Source organism: Narcine bancroftii, chromosome 4 (genome assembly GCF_036971445.1).
Source record: "Narcine bancroftii isolate sNarBan1 chromosome 4, sNarBan1.hap1, whole genome shotgun sequence".
Classification (NCBI taxonomy): domain Eukaryota; kingdom Metazoa; phylum Chordata; class Chondrichthyes; order Torpediniformes; family Narcinidae; genus Narcine; species Narcine bancroftii.
In genome coordinates this window covers 279885742-279911587 of record NC_091472.1, presented here as the reverse complement: position 1 = coordinate 279911587, position 25846 = coordinate 279885742, and the positions used below count along the sequence as shown (strand labels likewise).

General features: G+C 38.3%; 1 protein-coding gene and 1 long non-coding RNA gene across 4 annotated transcripts in view; one reads left to right on the top strand and one right to left on the bottom strand.

Annotated features, from left to right (window-relative positions):
• LOC138762017 (uncharacterized) overlaps positions 1 to 9240 on the top strand; it is a 66151-nt gene extending 56911 nt beyond the window's left edge. For both annotated transcript variants that reach the window (XR_011356713.1, XR_011356714.1), the window contains one exon: positions 8224 to 9240. This is a non-coding gene — a long non-coding RNA (uncharacterized lncRNA). The remainder of the gene's footprint in view (positions 1 to 8223) is intronic.
• Positions 1022 to 25846, bottom strand: part of mcm6 (minichromosome maintenance complex component 6) — a 38579-nt gene continuing 13754 nt past the window's right edge. For both annotated transcript variants that reach the window (XM_069935169.1, XM_069935170.1), the window contains 13 exons: positions 24587 to 24752; positions 21793 to 21938; positions 21059 to 21209; positions 18145 to 18286; positions 17582 to 17723; positions 15572 to 15679; positions 14877 to 15032; positions 14663 to 14791; positions 13860 to 14021; positions 11619 to 11757; positions 10815 to 10970; positions 8147 to 8286; positions 1022 to 1504 (listed from right to left, as the gene is read on the bottom strand). In XM_069935169.1, the coding sequence (XP_069791270.1) occupies positions 1385 to 1504; positions 8147 to 8286; positions 10815 to 10970; positions 11619 to 11757; positions 13860 to 14021; positions 14663 to 14791; positions 14877 to 15032; positions 15572 to 15679; positions 17582 to 17723; positions 18145 to 18286; positions 21059 to 21209; positions 21793 to 21938; positions 24587 to 24752 (1857 nt within the window). In that variant the 3' untranslated portion in view covers positions 1022 to 1384. The remainder of the gene's footprint in view (positions 1505 to 8146; positions 8287 to 10814; positions 10971 to 11618; positions 11758 to 13859; positions 14022 to 14662; positions 14792 to 14876; positions 15033 to 15571; positions 15680 to 17581; positions 17724 to 18144; positions 18287 to 21058; positions 21210 to 21792; positions 21939 to 24586; positions 24753 to 25846) is intronic.

Below are 25846 nucleotides of genomic sequence, written 5' to 3'. Positions count from 1 at the left end.
ACTGGTAAGGCCTCACTTGAGAGTAGGGAGTACAGTTTTGGGCTCCATATTTAAGAAAGGATGTGCTGTCATTGGAGTGGGTTAATGCTTATTTGTTATATGATCCATTTTCTTGGAAATATTCTCTTTATTTAAAAAAAAATCAGATGGTAGGAAATTATTGAAAATAAACAATGAGAATCAGGAGAGATGCAGCAAGTGAGGCAGCATCCATGGATAGAAATGGAAGTTAGTGTTGCATTTAAGAGCTATGTTCAAGTTTACAAACTTATCCAGTAACTGGAAAATTCTAAATGCAATAAATGTTCAACTAATCCCATAATTTAACACAATTCATCTTATGGCAAAGGTAAAGTCATATAAACTAAGAGTGAAATTCAAAGGCTAAAGTCACAAACAGGGCAGATAAAACATTAATTAGTATGGGAATGGTACACTTTGGTCAAGTACTGCTGATAATGCTTTCTCAATGTGATATGAACTACTATTAGATAAAATTAATCAACTGATCAATTTCTATCACTTGACTAACCAACAGAATTAAAAAGTAAACTTTTAATGAGGAAATGTGTTCCACTTTGTTTCCCTGCTTCTTCCTAATATTATACTCCAAACTTTGAAAATGTACTTATAGACATAATTATGACACCCTATTGCTGAAATCTACTCATGTTTGAACAATTATGTGGTTTATTGCTATTTAAATTACTTCAGTCTACATCAAGAGACAGGGAACGTTCTCTATTTTGACTTGCATTTCAAGTTTATCCTTCAGTAATCTAAATAGTTTTAGTCCAAAGAGCAAGTGACTGTTTCATTTGCATGTGAAAGATATACAAAATATTCTATTTGAACTGGACATTTAACTTCCAGATGTTTGTTACCAATGTTATTTAGGCAGCCATAATTTCAATACTCAAGTCTCTGAAATATTTACAAGTTCTCAAAATCCCTGTTACCTTTTAATTAACATTTGCTTCATAAATAAATCACTACGCCAAGTTCTACTAAAACAATAAAATGTATCCAGGTTGTAGGTTTTAATAAATGTGGATCATTTTTACAAATACTTCTCAAATCAGTAGGTAAAATGTAAAGTGACATGACATAGATGTGAATACAAGTGCATTGTTAGTTGTTTTGATTTTAATCCATCCTTCAGCTTCAAAATATATTCAATCATTTTACAAAATGTAACAGGCATCATTTATTTCTACTCTTGATTATAGTAGCATTGCATTCATACAAACCAAAACTTTATGCTGGAATAGAATGGAGGGACAGAAAAATTTGTTGCATGCTATTAGTTTTGAAATAGTCTTTTTTTTATAAAAAGAAAATGAAATAGGCAAATTCCAAGTTGATCCATTGGAACAGTACATATTTAATCTTCTAAAGTATAATTGGGATTAACAACAAGGTAGGGATCTTGTTCCAAAACTACTTCACCTTCTCCTCTTTGGCTTTTCAGGCTGGTTTGTTTCAGTTCAATCAAGATATGATCCTATATTATATAAAAAAAAATCAAACAACACTAGTTCATGATTTATATACTTGCTGCTTAAAAACCAAACTCAGATCTTGGTGCATAAATGCAATCCAAGTGAACGGGCAGTAAAACTTTCAGTAGTTTATTCCTACCTGCCAAGATCAATAGTTATGATATGTAATTTTTCAATCATTACTTTCACACAATCGGCCAAAACTGGAGTCTATGGTTCCAATCAGGAACATTAACTACCACTCATTGGCACGTTCAACAAATGAATATTTCAGCACATCTAAATGTGATCATAGAAGTCTCGAACACAATATATCTGTCCCCAGCTGGACCAAAATCAGGTCTGACTTGACAGGATAAGACATTTTCAGAGATTGCAACAGTGGTCAAACTTTCAAGTTCAAGTTGATGGTCATCTGATTGTACATAAACTGACAAACAGCACATCCCCAGATCATAGTGTACACCAAACACAAACCAAAATAAATGTATATAAAAGCAATTTATAGCAGTCTTATGGTTAATACAGTTTGAGGATTGCACTAGCAGTATCTAGGAAGTGTATAACTGTTATATGGAAGTCTGACTCCCCTCACTTATTACTCGCTGGAATATGGAAATGCAAAGTTGTGCCCCTCTAGTAAAGACGACATAATCGTAGAAAGAAATGATGTGTTTGTTAAAATATGGCAAGCTTATTTGAATCATACTGCCTGAAAGATATAATTAACTTCTCAGAACAGTTAAACTAATAGCATTGAATTCCTGAAGATCAAGATATGGACTAATTAATGAAGGCATGGTCAAACCCCCCTACTTTTTTGGACAATTTTTTTTGTGTTAGCAGTTGGGGGGCAAGTGAGATGTGGGCAATCAATCTTATGAGACTAATTTTAAAATACTATGTAATAACATTCCATGAGTTATGGAAAAAATATTTAAAAAGCAATTTACAGGTTTCTAATATTGTTCAACAGTCTCACAACTTGCAGGAAGAAGCTGTTTCCCAACCTGGTAGTCCTGGTTTTTCATGCTCCTGTACCTCTTCTTTGAAAGTCGACTCAAAGATACTATGGGCTAGATGGTAAGAGTGCTCAATGATTCTTGGAGCCGACTTTAACCATTGCTCCCTGTAGATATTGTCAATGGTAGGCATTGACACCCCCTGTGATCTACTCAGCAGTACTGATGCTTTGCAGCTACCATCCCACATGATGATGCAACCAGCCAGGAAACTAGTCTCCAGAGGGCTTCTGCAGAACATTATTAGGATGGTGGCTGGTAGCCTTGCCATCCTTAACCTCCTTAAGTGTAGGTGCTGGTCTGCCTTCTGACTATGAGGTGTCAAAGATAGACAGTCTTTAAGTGGTTGCAAAGGAACTTTATACTCCATAACCTCTCTCTATCGGAGTGGCCCTTCATCCTCCTGGTCCTTTGTTTTGTCTATCTTGAGATTCAGGTTGCTGCTCTTGCACCACTGCGCAAACCTTTCAAGTTCCTCCCTGCAAGGCAACATCATTGTTGCCAACACGGCCAACTACCATTGTGTCATCTACAAACTTGATTGAGTTGGAGCTGAACCTGGCAGTACACCTGAGAGTTAGCAGTGTGAACAGTACTAGGTTGAGCACACAGCCCTTTGGTGCGTCAGTGCTCAAAAGTTTTGCTGCCAACTCGTATGGTCTTTCAATCAAAAAGTCCAGGATTCAGTTGTAAAGAGTACTGAGTCCCAGTTAGAACAGTTTATCCACCAACCTGAGGTATGATTGTGTTGATGAACAACAGCCTGGCATATGAGGTGTTGCTCTCCAGATGGGTCAGGTCGAATTAATCATCTGTGGATTAGTTTGGTCAATGGGCAAAGTAGAACATGTCTATTTATTGCTGTCAGTACATTTTGATCCACTCCATTACTGATCGCTCAAAGCCCTTCATGAGCATGGAGGTCAGTATCAGTGGACAGTGAATTAGTCCAGTTACCATCTCTCCTGGGCACTGGAAGGATGGTGGCTGCCTTGAATCCTGTGGGTAAAATGCTGGAGTGAGATACTGAAGATGTTCAGTGCAATCTGTCAGCTGGTGCACACAGTCCCACAGCATTCAAAACAGATATATTATCTGGTCCTGTTGAGTTGTGTGGATTCACCTTGGATAGGATCCTCCTCAGCTGCTGCAGTGCTGGGGCCTGTTCCTCCAGGGGGTTGAGGGAGAGGGAAGTGGAGGTTTATTTGGTGTCATTTCCCACATCAGTGTGTAATTGTTCAGCCGGTCAGGAAGGGAGGACTCATTATCACTGACTCACAAGATTGATGTGGCCAGCTGTGGTTTCAACCTCACCACACAGTTGCCTATTGATCGTCTGTGCATATTCCTGATGGCCCTTGCTGTTCGCAGTTCCCCAAACTCAGTAGTGCATCGACCTCCACGTCCAGCTGTAGTTTCTGGTTCCCCCTGGCTGTGTAGAGTATGATCATCATGACATCCTTTATATACTTGCCTATGGAGCTAATCATTGTGCTTGAATACTCACTTTATGTTGATGTAGCCACCTCCCTGAATTTCCTCCAACCTGAGGTTTCACTGTAGTCCTATAGTCCTACAGCTCTGCTGCGGCTTCCCGTGGCCAAGTTCTGATCTCCCTGCAAACTGGTTTCACTAGTGGTCTGTATGCATGGGTTAGCATAATGGAAATGTAGTCGGAGTTTCCAAGGTGGAGGTGGGGGAACAGCCTGGTACACTCCAGGAAAGTTTGCATACAAACTAAGATGTTCTCTCCTCTGGTTGGACTCTGGTTATCTGTTGGAACTTTGGCAGGACTGTTTTCAGGTTAGTGAGGTCAAAATCATCAGCGATGATCATACAACTATCAGGGTGCATTGCTTGGGCTATATAGTTGGCCCTGTAAAGGCCTTTCATTGCTTCCCCCTCCTTCAGAGGAGGAGGGACATAAACCACTGATCCCATGGTAGGTAAAAAGGCCTGCACCCCACCATTAAGAACTCCATCTCTGCTGAACAGTGGGCCTTTACTACAGAAATATTAGTACAGCAGTCATTATTTATTAGATGCATAGCCACACCCTCCATGGATCTTGCCAGAAGCAGCTGTATTTCTCACTGCCCAAAAAGGGAGATGGCCTTCTAGCTGGATGGATGCAGAGTGGAGTCCTGGAGCCAAGTTTCTGTGATCATCAGAGCGCAGCAGCTTTTTAGCTCCCTCTTAGCCACCCATAATGTACTTTATTTTCTAAAGATTGCACGTTTGCGAGTCTGGAAGGTTTGCCTCAAGTCTAACACAAATGCCATTACTATGTTTCTGATTCCTCTCACACCATTTCTCGCAACCTCCTTCCTGGGTTTCTGTGGTTGGTCTTGGGGCTCACTGCCTTCAGTCAATTCCATTCCCTCTATACCTTCCTGATTCTATCCTTTAGCTTAGTAGATTGCAATGTTGTTTGGAGCTGGAATGGTCAGTGCAACCAAGTGCACTACCATTTTTATTTAGAGAGATCAGCTGAGGTACTAAGTTTCTGGAACTCTTAAGTGGTGCACAGGCCTTGACTGGCTGTTTTCTCACAAAGAAAAGGAAGAGTCGGCAAAACAGAGCAGCTGTTTTGAAAATGGCAATGCATGGAAGAAAGTGCCAAGGTTTTGACAAGAGGGCTGAGCAGATAGTTGGGTGACCATTAGTAAAGTAAAAGGAGTATGCAGACAGTGCAGGGTTCCCATGTAGCCATTCCAATCAGTAACATGTACAGATACTGTTGAGGGAGATTGTTTTTTCAGGACAGTGATATGACAGGTGGCAAAGGGGAGGGTGGAGTCAGGTGCCATGATAAATAGGTTAAGACTCCAGACTGGATTACTTCCAGTGCCATGTGCTCACAAGGTTAGAAAAAGATAGGTCAGATGAATGCATGTCTGCAGACAAATTTAGTGGGCAGGAAAGATGGGAACATGGTTAAAAAAAAGAAAGACCAATGGTTTAAGATGAATAAATTTCAATGCAAGATGAGCCAATTCAAGAAATCACAGCATAAATTCAATGAGGGAATCTGTATATTCTAGTTTGACACTGTTAAGAGGGGGAAAGTTGTCCTTTTCAAGAGAGAACAATAACTGATTAAATATATAGTCCAGAGAGCTTATGTAAGCAGAACTTACAAAGATTAAGGGAATGATTCCTTTGATGTTCACTAGGAATTAGAGCAAATGTAAAGGGGATCACAGATGGCCTTTAGAATAATAGTGGTATTATTGGGAGAGTTTAACTCGCCCCAATATTGACTGGATTGCCCATAGTAACAAGTGCTTGGATGAGGCGGAATTTGTTAAATGTGTCCAAAAAATTATTTCCAAATTAATATATTGAAGACAAGCTAAAGAGGGTGCAACACTGGATCTTTTGGGAAACAAGACAGAAAACTTCTGAGACCAGTGACCACAATTCTATTAGTTTTACAATAATTATGGACATAGGACTGGCCCACAAGGCTCAAAATCAGAGCAAGGCTGGTTTTGGAGGCACATGTTGAGAACTTCCAAGAGGACATTTGCAGATAAAGTGATAACTGGAAAATGGGAAATCTTTCAAAGTGAGATGGCAAGAGTTACTGTTCCTGTTATGCTGAAGGCTAGCAAGCTTAGGGAACCCTGGCTGATGAGATGTCAAGGCATAGGTCAGATTTGAGCAATCCAGATCAATGGAGTATACTCAGATGGAAAATCAGAAAGGCAGAGAAGCCAAGGTTAATCTGGTAGATTAATATAGGAAAATTCCAAGAGACTGAGTAAAAAGATGGCTAACTGGTCATGTTGAAGATTAATATTGTCATCCTTGTGTAGAGCCACAGGAGATGGGCAAGATTTTAAATGAGCATTTCTCATTAGTCTTTGGTACAGAGATTATAGACGTTAAGGAGTTGATGGAACATTTACAAAGTACATACTTTGGTGGCTTTGGAACACATTCTTACAGGAAGTAAAAGAAGAAATTACAGTGACCCTTGCAGAGATACTCAAGTTTTCCTCAGCTGAAGTAATGGAAGATGAAGGGTGGTGAATATTGTGCTGTTATTTAAAAAAAGGCAGCAAGGAAACTTGACATAGTAGTGGGAAAGTTGCCAAAGGAGATTGAGGGACAGAACTTACCATCATTTAGACTACTGAGAGGTAGTAAGCATGGCTATGCGTGGCAGATAATGTCTGACAAATTTGATAGTTTTTTTAAAAAGATGACCAAGAATATTGATAAGGGCAGTGCAGTGAAGGCACTTAAACTTTAGCACTTTAGATCTCACACAGTAGGTTTGTCTAGAAGGTTACATCACATGCGATCCAAAAAGAACAGCCAACTGGGTTCAAAACTGGCTTGACAAACAGAGACAGAGGTAGTGGTGCACTGCTTTTCTGATTGGAGGACAATGGTGTGCCATCGGGGTCAGAGCTGGGTCCCTTGTTCGCCATCCAAATTGTGCAGAGGTAGCAATGTAGTTAACACAAGTAGTAAATATACAGATGACACCAAAAATTGATGGTGCAGTGGACCGTGTCAGTGAGCACTGATATGCACATTTAAAACAGGATCAGCATCAGTTGGGAAGGTGGGCCAAGGCATAGCAAATGGAATTTTGCTGACTAGTACAACATCAAACCAGGGTGGGACTTGTACAGAAAGTGGTATTCCTTGGAGAGCGAACAGAAACACCAAAGTGTACAGGTGCACACAGCGGCAATTCAGGTGGACAGGGTGGTAAAAAAGTCATTTGGTACACGCACCTTCAATGTGTGGGACAGAGTACAAAATTGGGATCTTGTGCTCCAAGCATTAGGAATACTTGATGCAGTTGTGATCACCCAGTAATTGGAAGGATACAAGTTTAAATGCAGGTGGGGGGAGGATTCACATCAATGCTGGAGGCCTTGAGTTAGAGTGGTTGGATACACTAGGTCTTCAGTCCCTGGAGAATAGGAGGCTGAGGAATGAACTTAGAATCATAAGTGGCATAGTTTAAATGAATGCTTGAGGTCTACAGTATATCCCAGAGTAGATGATTCTTAAACTAGAGGGAATAGGTTTAAGACGAGAGTAGAGATTTAAGAGAAACCCAAGTGACCACATTTTCACTCAAGATGGTCCATATCAGAACCAAGCTGCCGGAGGAAGCTGTTAAAAGCAGGGGCAATTTCAAGTTCAAATAACATTCAAAAGACATTTGGACAGCTGTGAATGGGAAGGGCTTGGCGGGATGTGGATTATCTGGGAGAAAATGGAACTAGCCCAGCTGCCAGTTTGGTTGGATTCATTTGCCAAGGTGTACGTTCCATTGTGCAGGACTGACTTTTACTCAAAGTAGAAAGTGATATCTCAAGTGTTCTTCTGAAAGAAAGTAACATACCCAGATAGATCAAGATAGCTACTAATGGACTTGCTGTGCATTGCCTTGATGAATTCAAATAGCTTTTGCTGCAGTTCGTTTGACTAATGTCAAGTTATTTTAGCTTTTCAGTACCAACCAGGGTTTTAGGCTAAAACCAAGATGAAACAAGTTGCGTGTACCAGTCATGAAAAAAAAAAGCATTGCGAACCTGCAAATCTTCAGGTTAATCAAGCTGAAATTCACATTAATATACTTTTCATACTTACATAATGAACAAGTCTGTAAATAACTTTCTCAATTAATCTCTTTTTGTTAATTAGTTCTTCTTCTGATTCAATTTCAGATTCAATTTCTTTCAAGTACCAATTAACAAGTTCACTCTTCTTTGGGGAAGCATCATCATCCTCTGAAGATGGAAATAGTTAAACAAATCAACTTTATGACACACAAGTACAATTGCTTTTACTTGTCTGGGTAAACTACAAGTCGAACAATGTACCATATTTAGAACTTTGCAAGATCCCTCATGCTCTGCCAATGAAAGCTTTAAGCCATGGTCATCAGAAGCCAACAATGGTTCGCAACTTAATTAGGAGCAAAGCTATCAAGCCTGCTCCACCTTTCAATAAAATCTGATGATAGGCTCATCTCCACCTACCTGCCTTATCCCCATATCCCTCAATTCCTCTAGTTTATAAAAATCTATCCACCTGGTCTTAAATATATTCACTGAAGTTGCCTCATTGCTTCAATGGGCAGCTAATTCCAGATTCTCTGATAGCTCAGTGGTTAGAGCACTGGTCTTATAAACCAGGGATTGAGAGTTTGTTTCTCGCTGGGCCCTCATTTCTGACAAAATGGTGACTGATTTCCTTATGGAAGGCAAAAGTTAAAGAATTTCATGCATTTTACATTCTAAATGTAGTATTACATGACAATTAACCTTTACCTTTATTCACCAATGTCTTGGAAAAGCAGTTCCTCCTCATCTGTCCTAGATCTACTACCCTGGATCATGAGGCTATGTTTCCCACACCAATGAGGACAACATAATTACTTATCTTAAAAATATACAAAATTGTGAAAGGTTTGATATCAGGCCCCATCATTCTTCTAAATTCAAGTATTACCCCCAGACAACTCAATCTCTCCGTAGACAACTCTTTTCATTTTCTAATATTTCCCAATTTTAAAGCACATCATCTTCACAGAAACTTAAGTGACGATTTTCTGAATTACTATCTTATTTCCAATAAATCAAACTGCAAGTAGCTTTTAATTGGATGACACAAATATTTTGCAGAACTTTGCATTGTGATTTTTGTAACTTGAGTAAATAAAGCATACTGTATAATAACAATATTCTTCTTTAAACAGTTAAACCAAAATGAAGATGAAATCAAAGAAAAATATCTTGAGAACTCCTGTATCTTCCATGGTTCTTCGAAGAATGAAAGCAAGTTCTGAGTCTGCACGGATATTATGACACATGGTGTCATAGTAACTATGATAAAACTACAAACAGCAATTTTCCTTAAAGGGATATTCATAAAATTAACTATACATCAAAAACACAAAGTTTTCACCTTTACACTCTCCTCCTAGGCCATCATCTCAGGCATCAATCACTGCAGTCAACAGGAAAAATGACTGCTGGTGGAGATAGGAAATTTAGGTGGAGGAAGGAGATTTAAAAGGTGTGTGTTTGGAGCTCCTAGAAATTACAAAAAATAAAAGTAGCTAAATTGGAGCAGCAGTTTTATGAGTTGGTCTTGGGAGACTGCCTGCTGAAGCTTCAGGAGGACCTAAACAGGTACGATTGCAGTGGAATGCCCCTCCTTAGCTGTGGGAAGTGAAGGATCCTGGTGTTCTTCATGCTGACTACATCAGCTCCAAACAGATAGGGTGAAGGAACTAGAGCACCAGATGGATCCACCTCGGATCATGTACAAATCTTTCACTGTGGTGGTCAAACCCAAGGAGCAGCCAGCAGACTGATGGTTCACCACCAGGAGAAGCAAGCAGATAGTACAGGCTTCTCATCTATAGCTCTCTTAAATAACACTTTGGAAACTTTTGGAATGACTTTTCAGTGACTAACATAGATAAGTCAGGGCAGTGGCATTGTGGCTGGATCTGATGCTCCAACGGGTGCAAGTGAGAGAGAGAGAGAGAGAGAGAGAGAGAGAGAGAGAGAGAGAGAGAGAGAGAGAGAGAGAGAAAGTTCTGGCTGTGGAAGAGATGCCAGGATTAAGGATATCACCAAGAAGTTAGAGGACATTCTCAGGGGGGGGTGGGGGGGGTGAATAGTCAGGTCATTGTGCACAAACACTGGCAGAGCAAGGAATGAGGTCCTGTACAATAATTATAGGCAGCTGGAATAAGAGGTTGAGAAGCTGGACCTTAAGGGTAGTGAGGGGAATTATTCTTGGGTGGGGAGGGGGGGGGAGGAGAAAGAGAGAGCGCGAAAGACAATTACCTCAAGAGAAAAGCATTTGGGGCCCTGAAACAGTCCTTCCAAGTGAAGCAACATTTCACTTGTGAATCTGCAGGGGATCATCCAGTACTCCTGCATGGTCTCCTCCACTTTGGAGAGACTGGGCACAGACTGGGAGATCACTTTGTTGAGCACCTCAGCTGTCCGCCGCAATTGCGTGGATCTCCAGTGGCCATCCATTTCAATCCCCCATCCCATTCACTTGCTGACATGAGACCACCTGCAAATTGGAGGAAGAATACATCTTTCAACTGGGCACCCTCCAACTGGAGGGCATTGTAATCGATTTCTCTGGCTTTTGTTAAACTTATTTGGACTCTTATTTAATAATCCAAAATTTTACCCCATATTTATCAACATCACAATCAAATATAGTTTTTTTTATTACACAATTTTAGGTGAAATATAATGCATCTCTGAATCATCTGCATTCTTACCTTCTTCTAACTTCCGGAGATGAATAACCAGAAGATTTGAAATCTTGCGATATTCTACAAAAGACAGTCTCATTGTGGATTTTGGCACATCCTCCTTGATACCATCTTCAGAATGACCATCAACACCATTTATCCCATTTGGAATATTTGCTTGCCCTGTCAAAGTTATTTATTGTTTAAAACCTACCAATTTCTGGCAATATAATGGTAAAATTAAACATCGCTAGCAAGCTGCTGCCATCCATCCATGCATTAAATTATTAGAAGTCCAAGCAGGATTTTCAGATCATAATCAGGATACAAGGAAAATATATGAAATGATCAATGATTATCACAGAAGTAATAAATAAGAGCAACTGCTTGTTATCAAATACAAATACCGAGAGGATTGATCAAATCAAATGGTGTCAGAGGCATCTTGGTTTAACTACTTTTTGAACTTAACATTAACTTTGTGATTAATGAACAACAGCTGGATGGATCCTCTGTAGTTTTACTCAGTTGCAATCTTTCCACATTTAAAAAGTCCACCTTCTTATTCCGCTTACCAAAAAAGTGAAACTTTTAAAATGCTAATGAATGTAAAGATTAAGAGCAAAACATCACTAATTACTGCACAAATTGAAAGTACAAACTTGAAGGGATAAAAGTTTTATCTGTTGTAGTGTTACAGTAATAAATTGGCATTTTCACAAAGCTCTCAATCAAAAATGTAAAGCCAATGAAATAACGGCTCAAAACTGGAGTGAGGAAATGTATACAATCACACTAGACTTCCATCTAGCATAATTAAAAATAACCTACCATTTATCCCCTCATGGATTTCCTGTTCCATCTCTTCGACTTCCTCAGCATCTTGATCAAAATTGACATCTGGAGTCTCAACTCTAATAATTGACTTGTTCAACAGCCGGAAAGCTTCCTTGACATGCTTTGGTTGTACCTATAAATTCAGGCAAATTGAGATCTTAAAAAATCCTATATATATCTAGATATCTTTTTTTGTTCAAGGTATTACTCAATCTTTTAAGTTTTTCTAACAAATCACTGTCTGTACAAATAAAGGTCTCAGTTTCCACACCATTTACATCAAGGATCCTTGCTGTCCACTATTCCGATAGGCAGCAATCTTAGTTTTCTTCATCGTAGCATCTTGTGATTTTAAGGTTTCTGCCATAGTTTCCTCCAACATTTGACCTCCCTAAATGCAACACCTTGCACTGGATTAAACACTCAGCAAATTTGCTATCCTTATTTCCAATGGATTTTTAAGAGCCAGTGGCATTTGCATTTACAGCAAGGAAATGTTTTGAGAGGCTGATGTTGAAGCACATCAGCCCCTGTCTGAAGAGACTTGGATCTATTCCAATTTGCTGACCATAGCAACAGGTCTATGGCAAATGCTGTATGATTGGCTCTTCACAAAACCCTGGAACATCTGGAGAGTAAAGATTCATACATCAGGATGTTCTTTACTGATTACAGATCAGCATTCAATGTGGTTCTGGTTTACGTCACTCCCAATGCAATTAGGCACACAGAAATCCTTGTTAACCATTTATTAGGCAACAGCTACCCAGAAGAGCCCGTTACTCCTGTCACACTTGAAGCAGTCTCGTAGGGTCTCTATCCAACAAAGGACCGATCAAATATTTATACATTCAAGCAAGTTGGAAAAAGGTTACATCATTCACAAACTCGTGTGATCTCAAAGTATTATATGTAGACACCACCACCTTCCTCCCCCCACCACCAAATCTGCAGCTTCAGGCTATAGTACAAGGTTTAAAAAAACATGTTAGTGGAATTTATATTTCTTCAAACTCAGCGAAAATACATCTTTCTTATCTCTCCTTACATTCCTGTCCCATTGCAAGGCACCTCCCAAGGCTGTTCCAATCAGTAGTAGTCTGTGAGATGCATTGCCAAACAGTATTGCTTCAACCTTTCACCTTCCCCTCATGCAATGAGTTTCAACAAGCCTCTCATGGTCTCAATATTCATTTTTATACATCCTAGTATATATCCTATTAGACTCTGAAGATTTATCTACCTTAATGCTTCTCAATACAAACATCACCTCTTCACATATCAATACACCCCTCCCTAATTTCACCATCATCCACATTTTCCTCCCGTGAATACTGATGTGGTAATTTAAGAATCTCATTCACTTCCTGTGCTCATGTGAAAATTCCCTCCATTGTCCTTGATTGGACCTACCCTCTCCCTTGTTTGCTCTGAATATACAGCACATAAAATGACTTGAAATTCTCCTTAATGTCATTGCATAATTTAACTTTTTAAAAAATCTTTTAATACAAAATACATCAGAACATTATATTGGAGACAAAAGGCCTTGGTGATGTTGGAGGAATTCAGTGGGCCAGACAACCTGACCTGCTGAGCTCCTCCAGGGTTTTGTATGTTGCTCTAGTTTTTCAGTGTTTCTTGAGGAACTTAATAATAAATGAAGCATATTTAAAAAAAAATAACTCTGCACCCCTACACTTTTTTTCGGTTAAAAAGTGTACTTTTAACTATCTCAATATTTTATTAAGTTAAACTAAATATTATGCACAAGAAATTTGCGTTTTATATTTGGTCAAACAGGGCAAAATTCTAATAAAATAAACAGGACAAAATTCTAATAAAAATGTTGAAGGGTTAGTCAATAAAAGGGCTGGAAATGCTGTGGCGCATTTCATGAAGAATTGATAAATCAAGGAAAATACGCTGTAGAACAGATTTATTACAAATACAATGGCCTTAACAGTAGAAAAAAGAATATTGGTTAAAAATGATTCTGAAGAACATGGGAAGCCTTTCATCACAACTGGTGAAATTGAGCCCTGTGTTAGTGTTGGTTAGAAAAAGAGTTTTCAAAATCATTCTGACAAAAGGTGAAGTTTAATCATATAATTGTACTTGGAGAACCAAATAGATGGGAAACAGAATGAGACATTTGCTTTCTCAGATGTATGCATCCTTCTAGGAATTTCAGTGCATCTGTACATGGCATATGGCAGCAAACTGAATCATTACCTCATCACAGCAATGCATTCTAGCCATGGATTCAGAAAGTCGAATCATACTTTCCAGTTGACGTACTGTGATTCGCCATGCTGATTTGGTTACTCCAGATCCATCTCTCTGACGAAGTCGTTTATACTGTTCCACTATGAAATCTTCCGATTCCTTTGAAATCTAATTATACAGGGCCTTAGTGAGATCACACTTCAAGTATTGCAACTTAACATTCCTTACCCAATAAGTACATAGAGGAAATACAAATGTTTACTGTGGCAGAGCACTCTTAAAGAGAGATTGGGTTGTATAGCCCCTCATCATAAGATGAGAAACAATGAACTGTGCATATTTCTGATAGAGTTCAATAGGTTGCATGGCTCTAGAGCCAGAAATGAGAGCTTCAGGATAAATATGTAAATATTTTTATCTTCAGAGACTGGTAAACCTATGAAATTTACTACCACAGAAGATAGTGAAGATTAGGTCACTGGACACACTTGGATCTCTAAACACAATTTAGATTGATAGTGGAAATATGGTATTGAGTGAGAGGATCAACCATGATCATATTAAATGCTCAATAGATTGGCCTAATTTTCCATGTTTTTGACAAGCAAAGCCCTCTGCTAAGTTAAAATATACAAAAGCATTAAAACAGAAATTTCACCAAATCTTTTCAAGTTCTCCCTGCTACACAGAGCATCAAATTGTATCAAGACACTGATTTTAAAAAAAAATCAGTTAAGTAATTAACAAAATTATAACAACTATTGCAGTTATATTTATGTACCAAAGAAAAAATGCCCTCAACAACTTACCTTTGGCTTGAACTGCCTTGCAAAAAGTAGGTACCTTCTGATGTCATCCAAGGAGTAGGTTCGCTCAATAGATTCTTGTATCTGTGAATGAAGATCCACTATGCGTCTGGCAATGGCGTAATCTGTTACCTAGTTAGTCAATTTTAATCAAGTAAATTTCTTCATTCGGATCAAGAAAACAGAGGATAAAAATATAATCAATATTTATTCCCACCTCATTACACTCATCAACAAGAATGAAGAACAAGTCAAATCGAGACATGATTGGGGCTGTGAGGTTTATATTTTGTTTGAGAGATTTTGAACGATCATATCGTCCACCAACTGGATTTGATGCAGCCAAAATAGAAGTCCTGGCATTCAAGGTTGCCTATAATCAAGAAAAATAATGGTATATAATTTCTTATAATCAGAATAGCATTAATTAAAAGGTGAATAATAATAGTTTTTAGCTGCTTAGTTGTCAACTTCAAAATAAAAATCCTATTTCCATATTTAAAATGCAGATTTCAACCAATTTAAAACGCAGGTGCGCGAACTAGAATTTTCTGCACTGAAATTATGAAACCTTCTTGACAATGACATTCGAAAATCTTGATTCTCAAGATGAATATAACATCATTATGGGGATAACTCAAGTTAATATAACAGCATTATGGGGATAACAAGTTAATATAACAGCATGATGGGGAAATGAATTTAAGTTTTGTGTTCTCTGGTGGATACAAATATTCTTAAATTTTGCTTTCACAAAATTAAAAAAGTGCCAATTTAGATGGCTTTACAAAAAAGAATCTACATTAAGAAATTTCATATGCTTCCACTGTATCACCCAATAATAGAAAACCAATTATATTTTTAATGATTTCAATTTATAATAAAGATTCAAATATCAATTAAACAAGTTACTTTGACTCCAGCCTTTGTGATGGAAATGGTCTGCTGTTCCATTGCTTCATGGATGGCCACTTGATCTCTTGTATCCATTTTATCAAATTCATCAATGCAACAAACACCCTAATGAAAAGAAATAAGAATTCATTGAATTCAATAGTTTTATTCAATGACAATTACAACAATATGTGGGAATGATGATCTAGAAATGTTTGGTCACTTTGAGCAAGCATCAAGAAAAAGGAAAATTTGAGTCTCCATGGAAAAATTAACTTGAAAATACCATATTGGAGGGGGGGGGGGGGGGGGGTGGTTTTGCAACTCCCAAATTTTAATCATTACTATTGGGCAACCCAGATGAAATTTGTCACTTCCCTCTTTGACTGAAGAGGCCAGCCTTTGCAGGTGGAAATTGAACTGCAAAGTCAGAGAGAGTAGTAGAAGATCTAAATCTCTAACAAAGCATATTTTGAATATTTGGTATAAATTGAATAATTTAATTGGAACAAAAGGAAAACAGATTTCCAAAAATGCCCTCAACTCAAAATAGATTAATTCCTTTAACAATGGATAATAAGATTCTACATACCCGGTCCCAGAAAGGAATCAGGTATTTAGAAATTGTTACATTCAAGGGCAACTTGTGTCATTTGAGCAGTTAAAAAAATTTTAACAATATAATCTTCTGCTACTTTCAATTAAGACCCTTTTTCAGAGATGAATTAGAACCGACGACGATGTTACCAGAGTGCAGTGAAATGGAGATTCTGATTCGAAAGGGGGAAGACAAGGAAGTTTACATCTGCAATGTATTCCTTACTCCAGTCAGGAACTCCAAAGCAGAAGTTATACAAATCAAAACAAAGATGGGAATCAGTCTTAAATATTAAAAACTGGTCTGATTTATGTCAGGACACTATGACCAATGAATGTAAGATATAGATTTGTGCAATGTAACTTGATTCAGCTACATCTTACCCTGCAAAAATGACAAATTAAATTCTAATATATTGGATTCATGTTTGAGAAGCAGTGAAAAAATGGGAACCTTTTTACATTCCACCCATCATGCTCTAAAGTGAAACCTTTTTGGGAAAAATTTAAGGATTATATTAGACCAGGTTATTGGGAAACAATTGGCACAAAGTTCAGAATTATTTCTTCTAGGAAATATTGTAGGGATAATACCCAAAATTAGGCTGTGCAAGTACCAATTAGAATTTCTTAAATTTGCAATGACGGTGGCTGGGAAATGTATTGCGGTTACTTGGTAGTCTGATCCCCTTCTGTATAGAGCCCAATGGAATGCAGAAATCCATAGTTTGTTCTTCTGGAGAAAATCACTTGTAATCCAAGGAAGAAGCATAACATATTTTTGCAGGTGTGGCAGCCATACTTGAAGAATGCAGGGTTGAATATTTAGGGGTATTTATTCTGTTCCTGAGTTCTACGTCTTTGTTCTTTCCCCTATTTGAGATCTAGGCAAGAAAAGGAATGAGATCCTCTGAAGTGGATCCTGACAGTTCCTCCTATTTTCTGTTTCTATCCCACATCTATTTTCGCCTTTTTCTTTTCTATTTTGAGGTTTTGTTTGGGGGCAGGGGAGATGGGGCTGTTGGGAGATATGGAAACTTGTACCACTGATTTTCTCAATTCAATTTATGCACTTAGGTAATGGTCTTTCTTGATACACGTTTGATCACAAAATTATTCAAAATAAGGAAAATTTTGCATTCATGATTCAGGACATGCAGTCAACCTTGATGGTATTTGTCATTTTTTGTTGTCTATGCTGTTTAAATAAATGAGGACCTCTTGTGGCAAAGTTCCAGTATTGCAACATTATATTCAAGGACCACATGAATGCACCTTTGAATATCATATCAGGATCTAGAATCCTTGCCAAAATGGAAGTGATTTTTTTTCTACCTCCTCAAATTCAAAATCCATCAGGGGACTGAAATGTTTGAATATTACAATAAGAATACATTTCAAATAAAAATAAATCAAGACTGATGCCCTTACATTATCAGCAAGCATCAATGCTCCAGCTTCAATGACAAATTCATGCGATTCTTCATCTTTCACAACTGCAGCTGTCAGACCTGCAGCAGTGCTTGCCTTGCCACTTGTATAAACAGCTCGAGGGCTGAATTCTTCCACATGCCTATTTTATCCAGAAAAGTAACCTGGTTATACAAGAATTTTAATTCACAAAGAATAAAAAAATATAATCACATGCCATTCTTCCATAGTAAGATTTAATACACATGCACATGCACTCATCCTTTTGGCACATTGGGTGCATCTGGTTGATTTTTTTGGGCTTAAAATTCCAATTAAATCTTTAGTGCCATAAACAGTATTCCATAAAGTATCAAAGCTGTAAAGTTCTTACCACCCTGCTCTGCAATACTATGGTGTTTCTTTCATCAAATTGATTCTACTCCCCATTCTCCTTCCCTATTGAAAACTCTCCATAAATAGTTCCTGACCTATTGACCATTTCCTGATAATAGTCACATTTGGTGAAAAGTTTTAAATTGCACTCATATCACCAAAAATCTCAACTGCTTAGCATAACTTACTTAAGGAATTGGCTCTTGGCAGTGCTTGGATCACCAACAATACAAACATTTATATCACCACGCAAAGAAGTACCCTCCATGGTAGTCTTTGGAACACCACCAAAAAGCATCAGTAGAACTCCACGTTTCACTTCATCATTACCTAAAAGAAAAAAATTAGCTTTTCAAGATTGCACTGAAAAACAACATGAGCAAAGATTAAAAATGAAACCTCTGATTAACTCAACAAGTCCATCTTCAAACTTCTTTTCAACGTTTCTGTCATACAGCAGAGACTCCCCTGTCCTGGGAGTATAAATCACCACACAGTTAGCATCCTTTGCTCGAGCCTATCCAGTCTCTCATAACTCCATACCTTGAAGAAGGGCTCAGGCCCAAAATGTCAGTTATATATTTTTACCTCCTATGGATGCTGCAAGCCCTGCTGAATTCCTCCAACATTTGTGTGTTTCTTTCTCTAATAACTCAAGCCTGATAGACCCAGCAACATCCTTATGAATCTTTTCTGCACTCTTTCTAGCTACATCACATAGTTCCTGTGGTATGGCAACTAAAACTTCACACAGTCCAGGTGCACTGCCAAGAATGTCCTGCATAGCAGTAACATGACATCTCAAGTAGTTCTCAACACCCTGTCAATTAAGACAAATTTTGTCTATCTGTGTCACGACTTTCAGTGAACCACATACTTGTACCCTCCTCCACCCCCCCTCCCCCCCGGACCCCTTTCTAAAGGTTCTCAGAGTCCCATTATTTACTGTACAAGCCCTTACAAGCTTAATTTCCCAAATTACAAGACTTCACACTTGTTGGATTTAAATTCAATCTACTCTTCCTTTCCCTACTTTTCCAGTTGATCTAAATCCTGTTGCAATCTGACCCAACCTTCACTGTCCGCAACACTTAATTTTGGTATTGTCATCAACTAAATTTTCATCCAAATTATTAAAATACAGCAAGATGCCAAGCACCACTGATCCTAGGCCCTCAATCTGAAAAACAACCCTCTATGAGCACTCTCCAAATCTACCCACCAAACCAGTTTTGTATCCAACTAGGTAGTTCACCCAGAATTCCAATCTACCATTCCAGACCTCTAAAAGCTGTGTTGAAGTCTATGAACACATCTACTGCCATGACTTAATTCTCTTGGTTACCTCTTCAAAAACTCAATTAAATTTGTGAGACATGATTTTAGATAAGGCAGAGGGTAGTTGTAGATTGTTCTTATTCTGCATGGAGAACAGCGAGTTTCCATTGGGATCTTGCTGGGACCCCTCCTGTGATTTTTATAAATGACCTGGATGAGGAAGCAGGTGGGTTAAGGTGTTTAAAAGTTTGCAGATAACACAAAAGTGAGTTGTGTTGTGGACAGCCTGGAGAGTTGCCTGATGTTACAAAGGACATTGATGGGATGCAGAGCTGGGCTGAGAAGTGGCATTACAGGGTTTAACACAGAAGACGTGGTAATTTATTTCATAAGGTCAAATTTAAAGGCAGAATACAATGTTAATGGGAGGACTCGGAGCAGTGTGGAAGAATAGAAATCTTAACACTCAAGGCTGCTGTGTAGGTTGATAGTGTTGTCAAGAAAGCACATAGTGTGTTGGCCTTTAACTGGAAATTGAGTTCAAGAGCCAAGAAATAATGTTACAACTATACAAGGCCCGAATGGACCTCACTTGAATACTGTATTCATTTCTGGTTACCTCATTACAGTAAAGGCATGGATGTCATAAAAGCAGAGCAGAGGATATTTACAAGGTTGTTTGCTGCCTGGATTGGAGAACATAGCTTATGAGGCAAAGTTGAGTGAAGTTGGGACTTTTTTCTTTAGCAATGGAGGATGAGGAGTTACCTAAGAGGTGTACAAAATGATGAGAAGCATTAATCATGTGGGTGGCCCAACGCTTCTTCCCAGGAAGACTGAAATGGCTAACACTAGAGGCCATGGTTTCAAGGAGGTTGGGAGTGGAGAGGGTGGTGGTAGTGGGGAAATACAAGAGGCAGCTTCTTCTCAGAGAGTGGTCGGTGCATGGAATGAACTGCCAGCAACGGTAGCAGAGGCAGGTACAATAGAATACTTTAAGAAACTATTAGATAGGTATAATAAACAGAGGGAGTAGGGAAATTCTAGACAGTTGATAGCGTGGATGGCTTTTTAGAATAGCTTATTCTAGTTGCTTGCCAGTTGGTGGTAGTGTTCCACAGGGGTCAGTATTGGGGCTGCTTCATTTTATGTTGTGTTTTAATTATTTAGATTATGGAATGAATGGCTTTGTGGCCAAGTTTGGAGACAATATGAAGGAAGATGGAGGAGCAGGTAGTGTTGAGGAAACAGGAAGGCTGCAGAAGGATAAGGAGAATGTATTTCATTTGCTGCTTATCTGCCCAATGTTGGAAAGTGTCCAGTCATGCATTTTGGTTGAAAAAGAAAATAAACAGGCAGCCCATTTTCTAAAAGGGGAGAAAACTGAGTCCTCATGCTGGATAATCTGAAGATAAACTTGCAAGCTGAGGTGAAGGCAGCAAATGCAATGCCAGCATTCATTTCAAGAGGAATATACTGTATGAGCAGGGATGTGATGTCGAGGCTTTAGACTGTGAGACCTTACTTGGAGCATTAACCTGTGCAAGTCCCTGTCTATGACCATCAAAAATCACCAGCGTCCTAATTTAGGAGTTTACATTGCTATCCAGTATGACAATCTATAATTATTTTAAAACTAATAGAGATTTGATAACTGTTCCCAAAGTATGCCTCTCTGAGGTCGAGTGCTACATTTTCTCTAGCATGGCCAACCACATATCTCTTGACCTCTTAGCAATCACTGTCCCAATAAATGCTCGATCCAGAGCATAATAATAGCGTCCATTTATAAACTTTGAAAATGGTCAGAATATTGCTTCTTACCATGAATGGTGGGGAACAGGCTTGTACAAAGATTGTGATATAGGTTCTTATCCTGACTCATTTCAAACACCTTCTCCCATTCCTGAACAGTCATCTGGTTTTTGATACTTTCTGCAGTCTGTTCCTCTTCTCTCATTTCTTTGCCACCGAACTTTTTTTTTTAAACCCAAGAAAAAAAGCAAGAGTTTTAAGGTAGAAAATAGTCTACAGCTCTGGTGATAAACAATAGTTGACAACAAGACCAAATATAGCCAATATACACTTTTAATTTGTTATAAAAATATTTCAAAACTGAGCTATGATTAACAAAAAATAATGCAACTTGATTCTAATTCATCAAACTCAAAATCATTTTGTATTTAGGAGGGCAGAATAATTTTGGAAACTATTTCTTGTAATAATCAAGAGATCTTTTAAAAAATTAATCCGCCTCTTTTCTTCTCTAAACACACCCAAATTAATTTGAAGGAAGAATTCAAATCTGACTACAATGTTAAACCAGACGTAGAAGCAAGAAATGGACAAAGTATAGCAGGGATTGATTGAGGAATCTTTTAAATAAGCTTAGTTTATTCCCTCAATTCAGGCAATTGAAATTAATATCCACAGTCACAACAGTTCACTGTGCCACTAGAATTTTTGAATCCAGAAAATTATGGTTCAAAATAATCAGATCCTCTGACAATTAGGACTATGCTGCTCATGGAATAAACCATGGTACCAGGTATACATACCCGAGGATTTGTTTGTGCCACATAACATGCAAGGAAAGCCAGTTTATAGGACAGGTCACGTACACCTAAAGCACGAAGACCTCGAACTCCTTCTGCTTCATAGCCATCAGCACCGCTTACTCGAGAACTTGTTTCAGCACGGACACCTGAAGATAAAAAAAATAGCATTCTTGCATAACACTTCTGGACAATTGGTGAATGACTTTTATTCAGTTGCCTATAAGCAAAGATGACTTCCAATGAACATGATCACAGTTGAAACTACTGAGAATAGTGCAGAGGATGAAACAAATAGCGAGGAAGCTTGTAAACCCAAAAGGTTAAGCTGCAATTTCATTATCATTTTGTTAACTCCAAGAAATATCTTTGGGATAAATTACAAGGACTTCAAGAATTAAGGCATTCAATTCTACATTCTGCAACCAGTAATAAACTTGATTTTAAATATTTAAGACCATCAAAAACAAGCTTACATGAACCATAGAAACTACAGAACAGGAAACAGGCCATTTGCCCCTTCTTGACTGTGTCAAAACAACATTCCTCTAGTTCCACTGTCCTGGACCCATTCCATAACCCTCCAAACCACTCCCACCCATGTATCTATCCAATTTATTCTTAAAACTTGAGTCTGCATTTACAACAGACGGCAGCTCGTTCCAAACTGTGAAAAAGCTCCCCCTAATCTTCCTCCTTAAACCCATGTCCTCTCGTACTTATCTCTCTCAATCTCAGTGGAAAGAGCCCACTCGCATTTACTGTCTAGTCCCCCTCAATCTTGTAAACCTCTATCAAATGTCCCCTTATTCTTCTATGCTCTAAGGGATATAGTCCAAACCTGTTTAACCTTTCCCTGTAACTCAACTCCTGAAAACCCACAACATCCTAGTAACTCTTCTCTGCACTATTTTGATCTTACTATTGTAGTTTGGTGACCAGAACTGCACACAATACTCTAAATTTGGCATCACCAATGTCTTATACCTCACCATAACATCCCAACTCCTGTACTTCATACTTTGATTTATGAAGGCCAATATGCCAAAAGATTTCTTTACAACCCTGTCTACATGTGACACTACTTTCAGGGAATTATATATCTGTATTCCCAGATCCCTTTATTCCTCTACACTCCTCAGTGCCCAACCATTTACGATCTATGTCCTATCTTGGTTAGTCCTTCCAAAAGGCAACACCTCACACTTACCTGCATTAAATTTCATCTGCCATTTTCTAACCCATTTTTCCAGTTGGTCCAGATCCCTTTGCAAGCCTTCCTCACTGTCCACAATGCCTCCAATCTTAGTGTCATCAGCACATTTCCCACATTATCACCCAGATCATTGATACAGACCACAAACAATGGTCCCAACACTGATCCCTGAAGGATACCACTAATCATAGCCCTCCAGTCTGAGAAGCAATCATCCACTACCACTCTGTCTTCTCCCATTCAACTAATTTCGAATCCATTTTACAACTCTCCATGGATACCTAGTGTCTGAACCAACCTCCCATGTGGGACCTTGTCAAAGGCCTTACTAAAGTCCACATAGACAACATCCACAGCCTTTCCTTCATCTATTTTCTTGGTAATCTTTTGAAAAAAACTAAGATTTATAAAACACGACATACCAAGCACAAAGCTATGGTGACTATCCGAAGTCTGCCCTTGGCTGACTAAATACTTGTATATCCTATCTCTCAGAACACTCTCCAATAATTTACCCACCGACATTAGGTTCACCAGCCTGAAATTTCCTGGTTTACTTTTGAACTACCCTCCAATCCTCCAGCACTTCACTAGTGGCAAAGGACATTTTAAATATTTCTGCCAGGACCCCTGCAATTTCTAGACTCCCTCAAGGTCTGAAGGAATATCATGTTGGGTTTTATAAAAATTCACAAATAAGAGTTTATTACCATTTATAAATAGATGCACTAAAAACTGGATGGTGAATGGAAGGGTTGGGAAGGGTTAGATTCATGTGGGGTACATTTCTACAAGTTGGCACATCATGGGCCAAAAGGCTCGCAAGACTGGAACAATACAATCAAGTAGCATTAAATTGCCCATTTTTACAAAAAAAGGTTTGCACAGACAATTGCTGAATAAGATTATTTATTTTGTGGATTTGAGATCTTCAAAGATTTCCCCATTACTTTTAGCATGGAATCACTACCCACAATTCCTTGGTTCACACTTGGAGAGCTAATCTCGCTCGTTCTCTGCATCCTTGTTAGGCATTCAGGGTGGCTGGGTGATACAGATGGTATATTGCAGAGGATCTTCCTCTGGAATGTCCCTGCCACTAAGAAAGCTGGTCTGATTTATTCCTGGAGTTTCTACATTTAGTACGATTTCTGATCAAATTCTACAGAAGTTCATTGGTTTACAAATGCAACAAAATGTACTAGCAAAATGCATCTGATATTCTGACATACAAAAATTTAAATTGACAATAATTTCAAATATTTTTCCTAAAACTATAAACAAATGAAAATTCCAAAAATCTTTCTATTCCATAAGCTTGAAAAGGACAGTACCCAAGAGTGGGTCTAATTTGAATTGGATCAGAGCAGCAATGACCCCGTGGAATGCTGCATAGTATACAAGGCAGCAGATGCTCATCACTCTGAGTCAATGTCTCTCTGTGACTTGCTTGTGATCTCGTTTTCTTTTAATTTTAAATTAAATTCTTCAAAATCTCATTAATCTATAAATAGCAACATGATATAGAATTAAAACAATACAAGATATTTAGTATCAATTGGCTTCCAATTCATTGAATACCTGGTGTAGTTAGTTGAGATACATCAGGAACTACAATAAGCATTCCTGTGAAGTCACATCTGTCACCAGCTTGTGCAGATTCAACAGCTTCGGCTCGCAAGATAACTTCTACACTACGGGGAATGCTACCACGAGGTAACTCAGCCTGAGTTTCTTGAATACGAACCTACAAAGCAAGTTAACCAAATATTAATGAACAGGTTAATGACAAATTCTATTACTTTTTACTGTTTATACATGCACAATGGTAATACAATGATAAATTTGATTGTTTTGTACCAAAGAAATTCTTGAAATTTGTCATCACAAGATTAAATTATCAGTTTCTTCACTCAAATACAGCATCTATGGGGATGAGGAGATGATGGATCAATAAATTTACCCTGATGCTTGAGATTACGTGTTGCGTGATTGGTGAAGTAACCGCTTTGGACACCAATCTTAAACTTTCGTATTTTTTATCTGCGATTTTTTTTTGTTAGTTGTTTGAATTCCAAATAATGGGGATTTTACTGTATCTGTAAAAATTTTAATTTCCAATTGATTTCCACAAATGTTTAAACAAACAACAACTTCAATTGCATTGCAGTAGGAAAATAAAAATCTGATTTATATAGTGAGCTATTAATAATAGAGGAACACCAAAGCATTTCCCAATATTAACTTTTGGAGTTTAATCTTTCCAGTAGTAAGGCAGATCTAAGAGAATATGCAGCATTAACTAGAATTGTATCCACTAGATGATAGCAAAGATTAAGCCAGTCAGTTGTCATGGTACAAGTTGGTACCAATAACAGAGATGGAAAAAGGGATAAGGTCCTGAAGAGTTAATATAGGGAGTTAGGAAGGAAGCTAAAATGCAAAACTTGATGTATAGCGCTGCCCATGCCACATACCAGTTAGGGCAAGAATTGGATTATGGCAGATGAATGCAAGGCTAAAGAGTTGGTTCAGGGGGCAAAGGGTCAGATTTATGGATCATTGGGATTCTTTTCTAAGAAACATGATCTATGCAAAAGGGACACATTGCACCTGAATTTGTAAGGGACCAATATCTGCGCAGGCAGGTTTTCTAGAACTCTTGGGAAATGCTTAAAATTAGTAGGAAGAGTGATGAGAACCAGTGTGCTCAGTCAGATGATGGGGGAAAAGTTGATCCAAAGGGTAGTGAGACTGAGAAAGGGCAGGCAATGGACAAGGAATAAATGCAGACAGTTGAGGATTATGTTCCAAAGGGGATTAGAGGGGAAGGGAGTAATA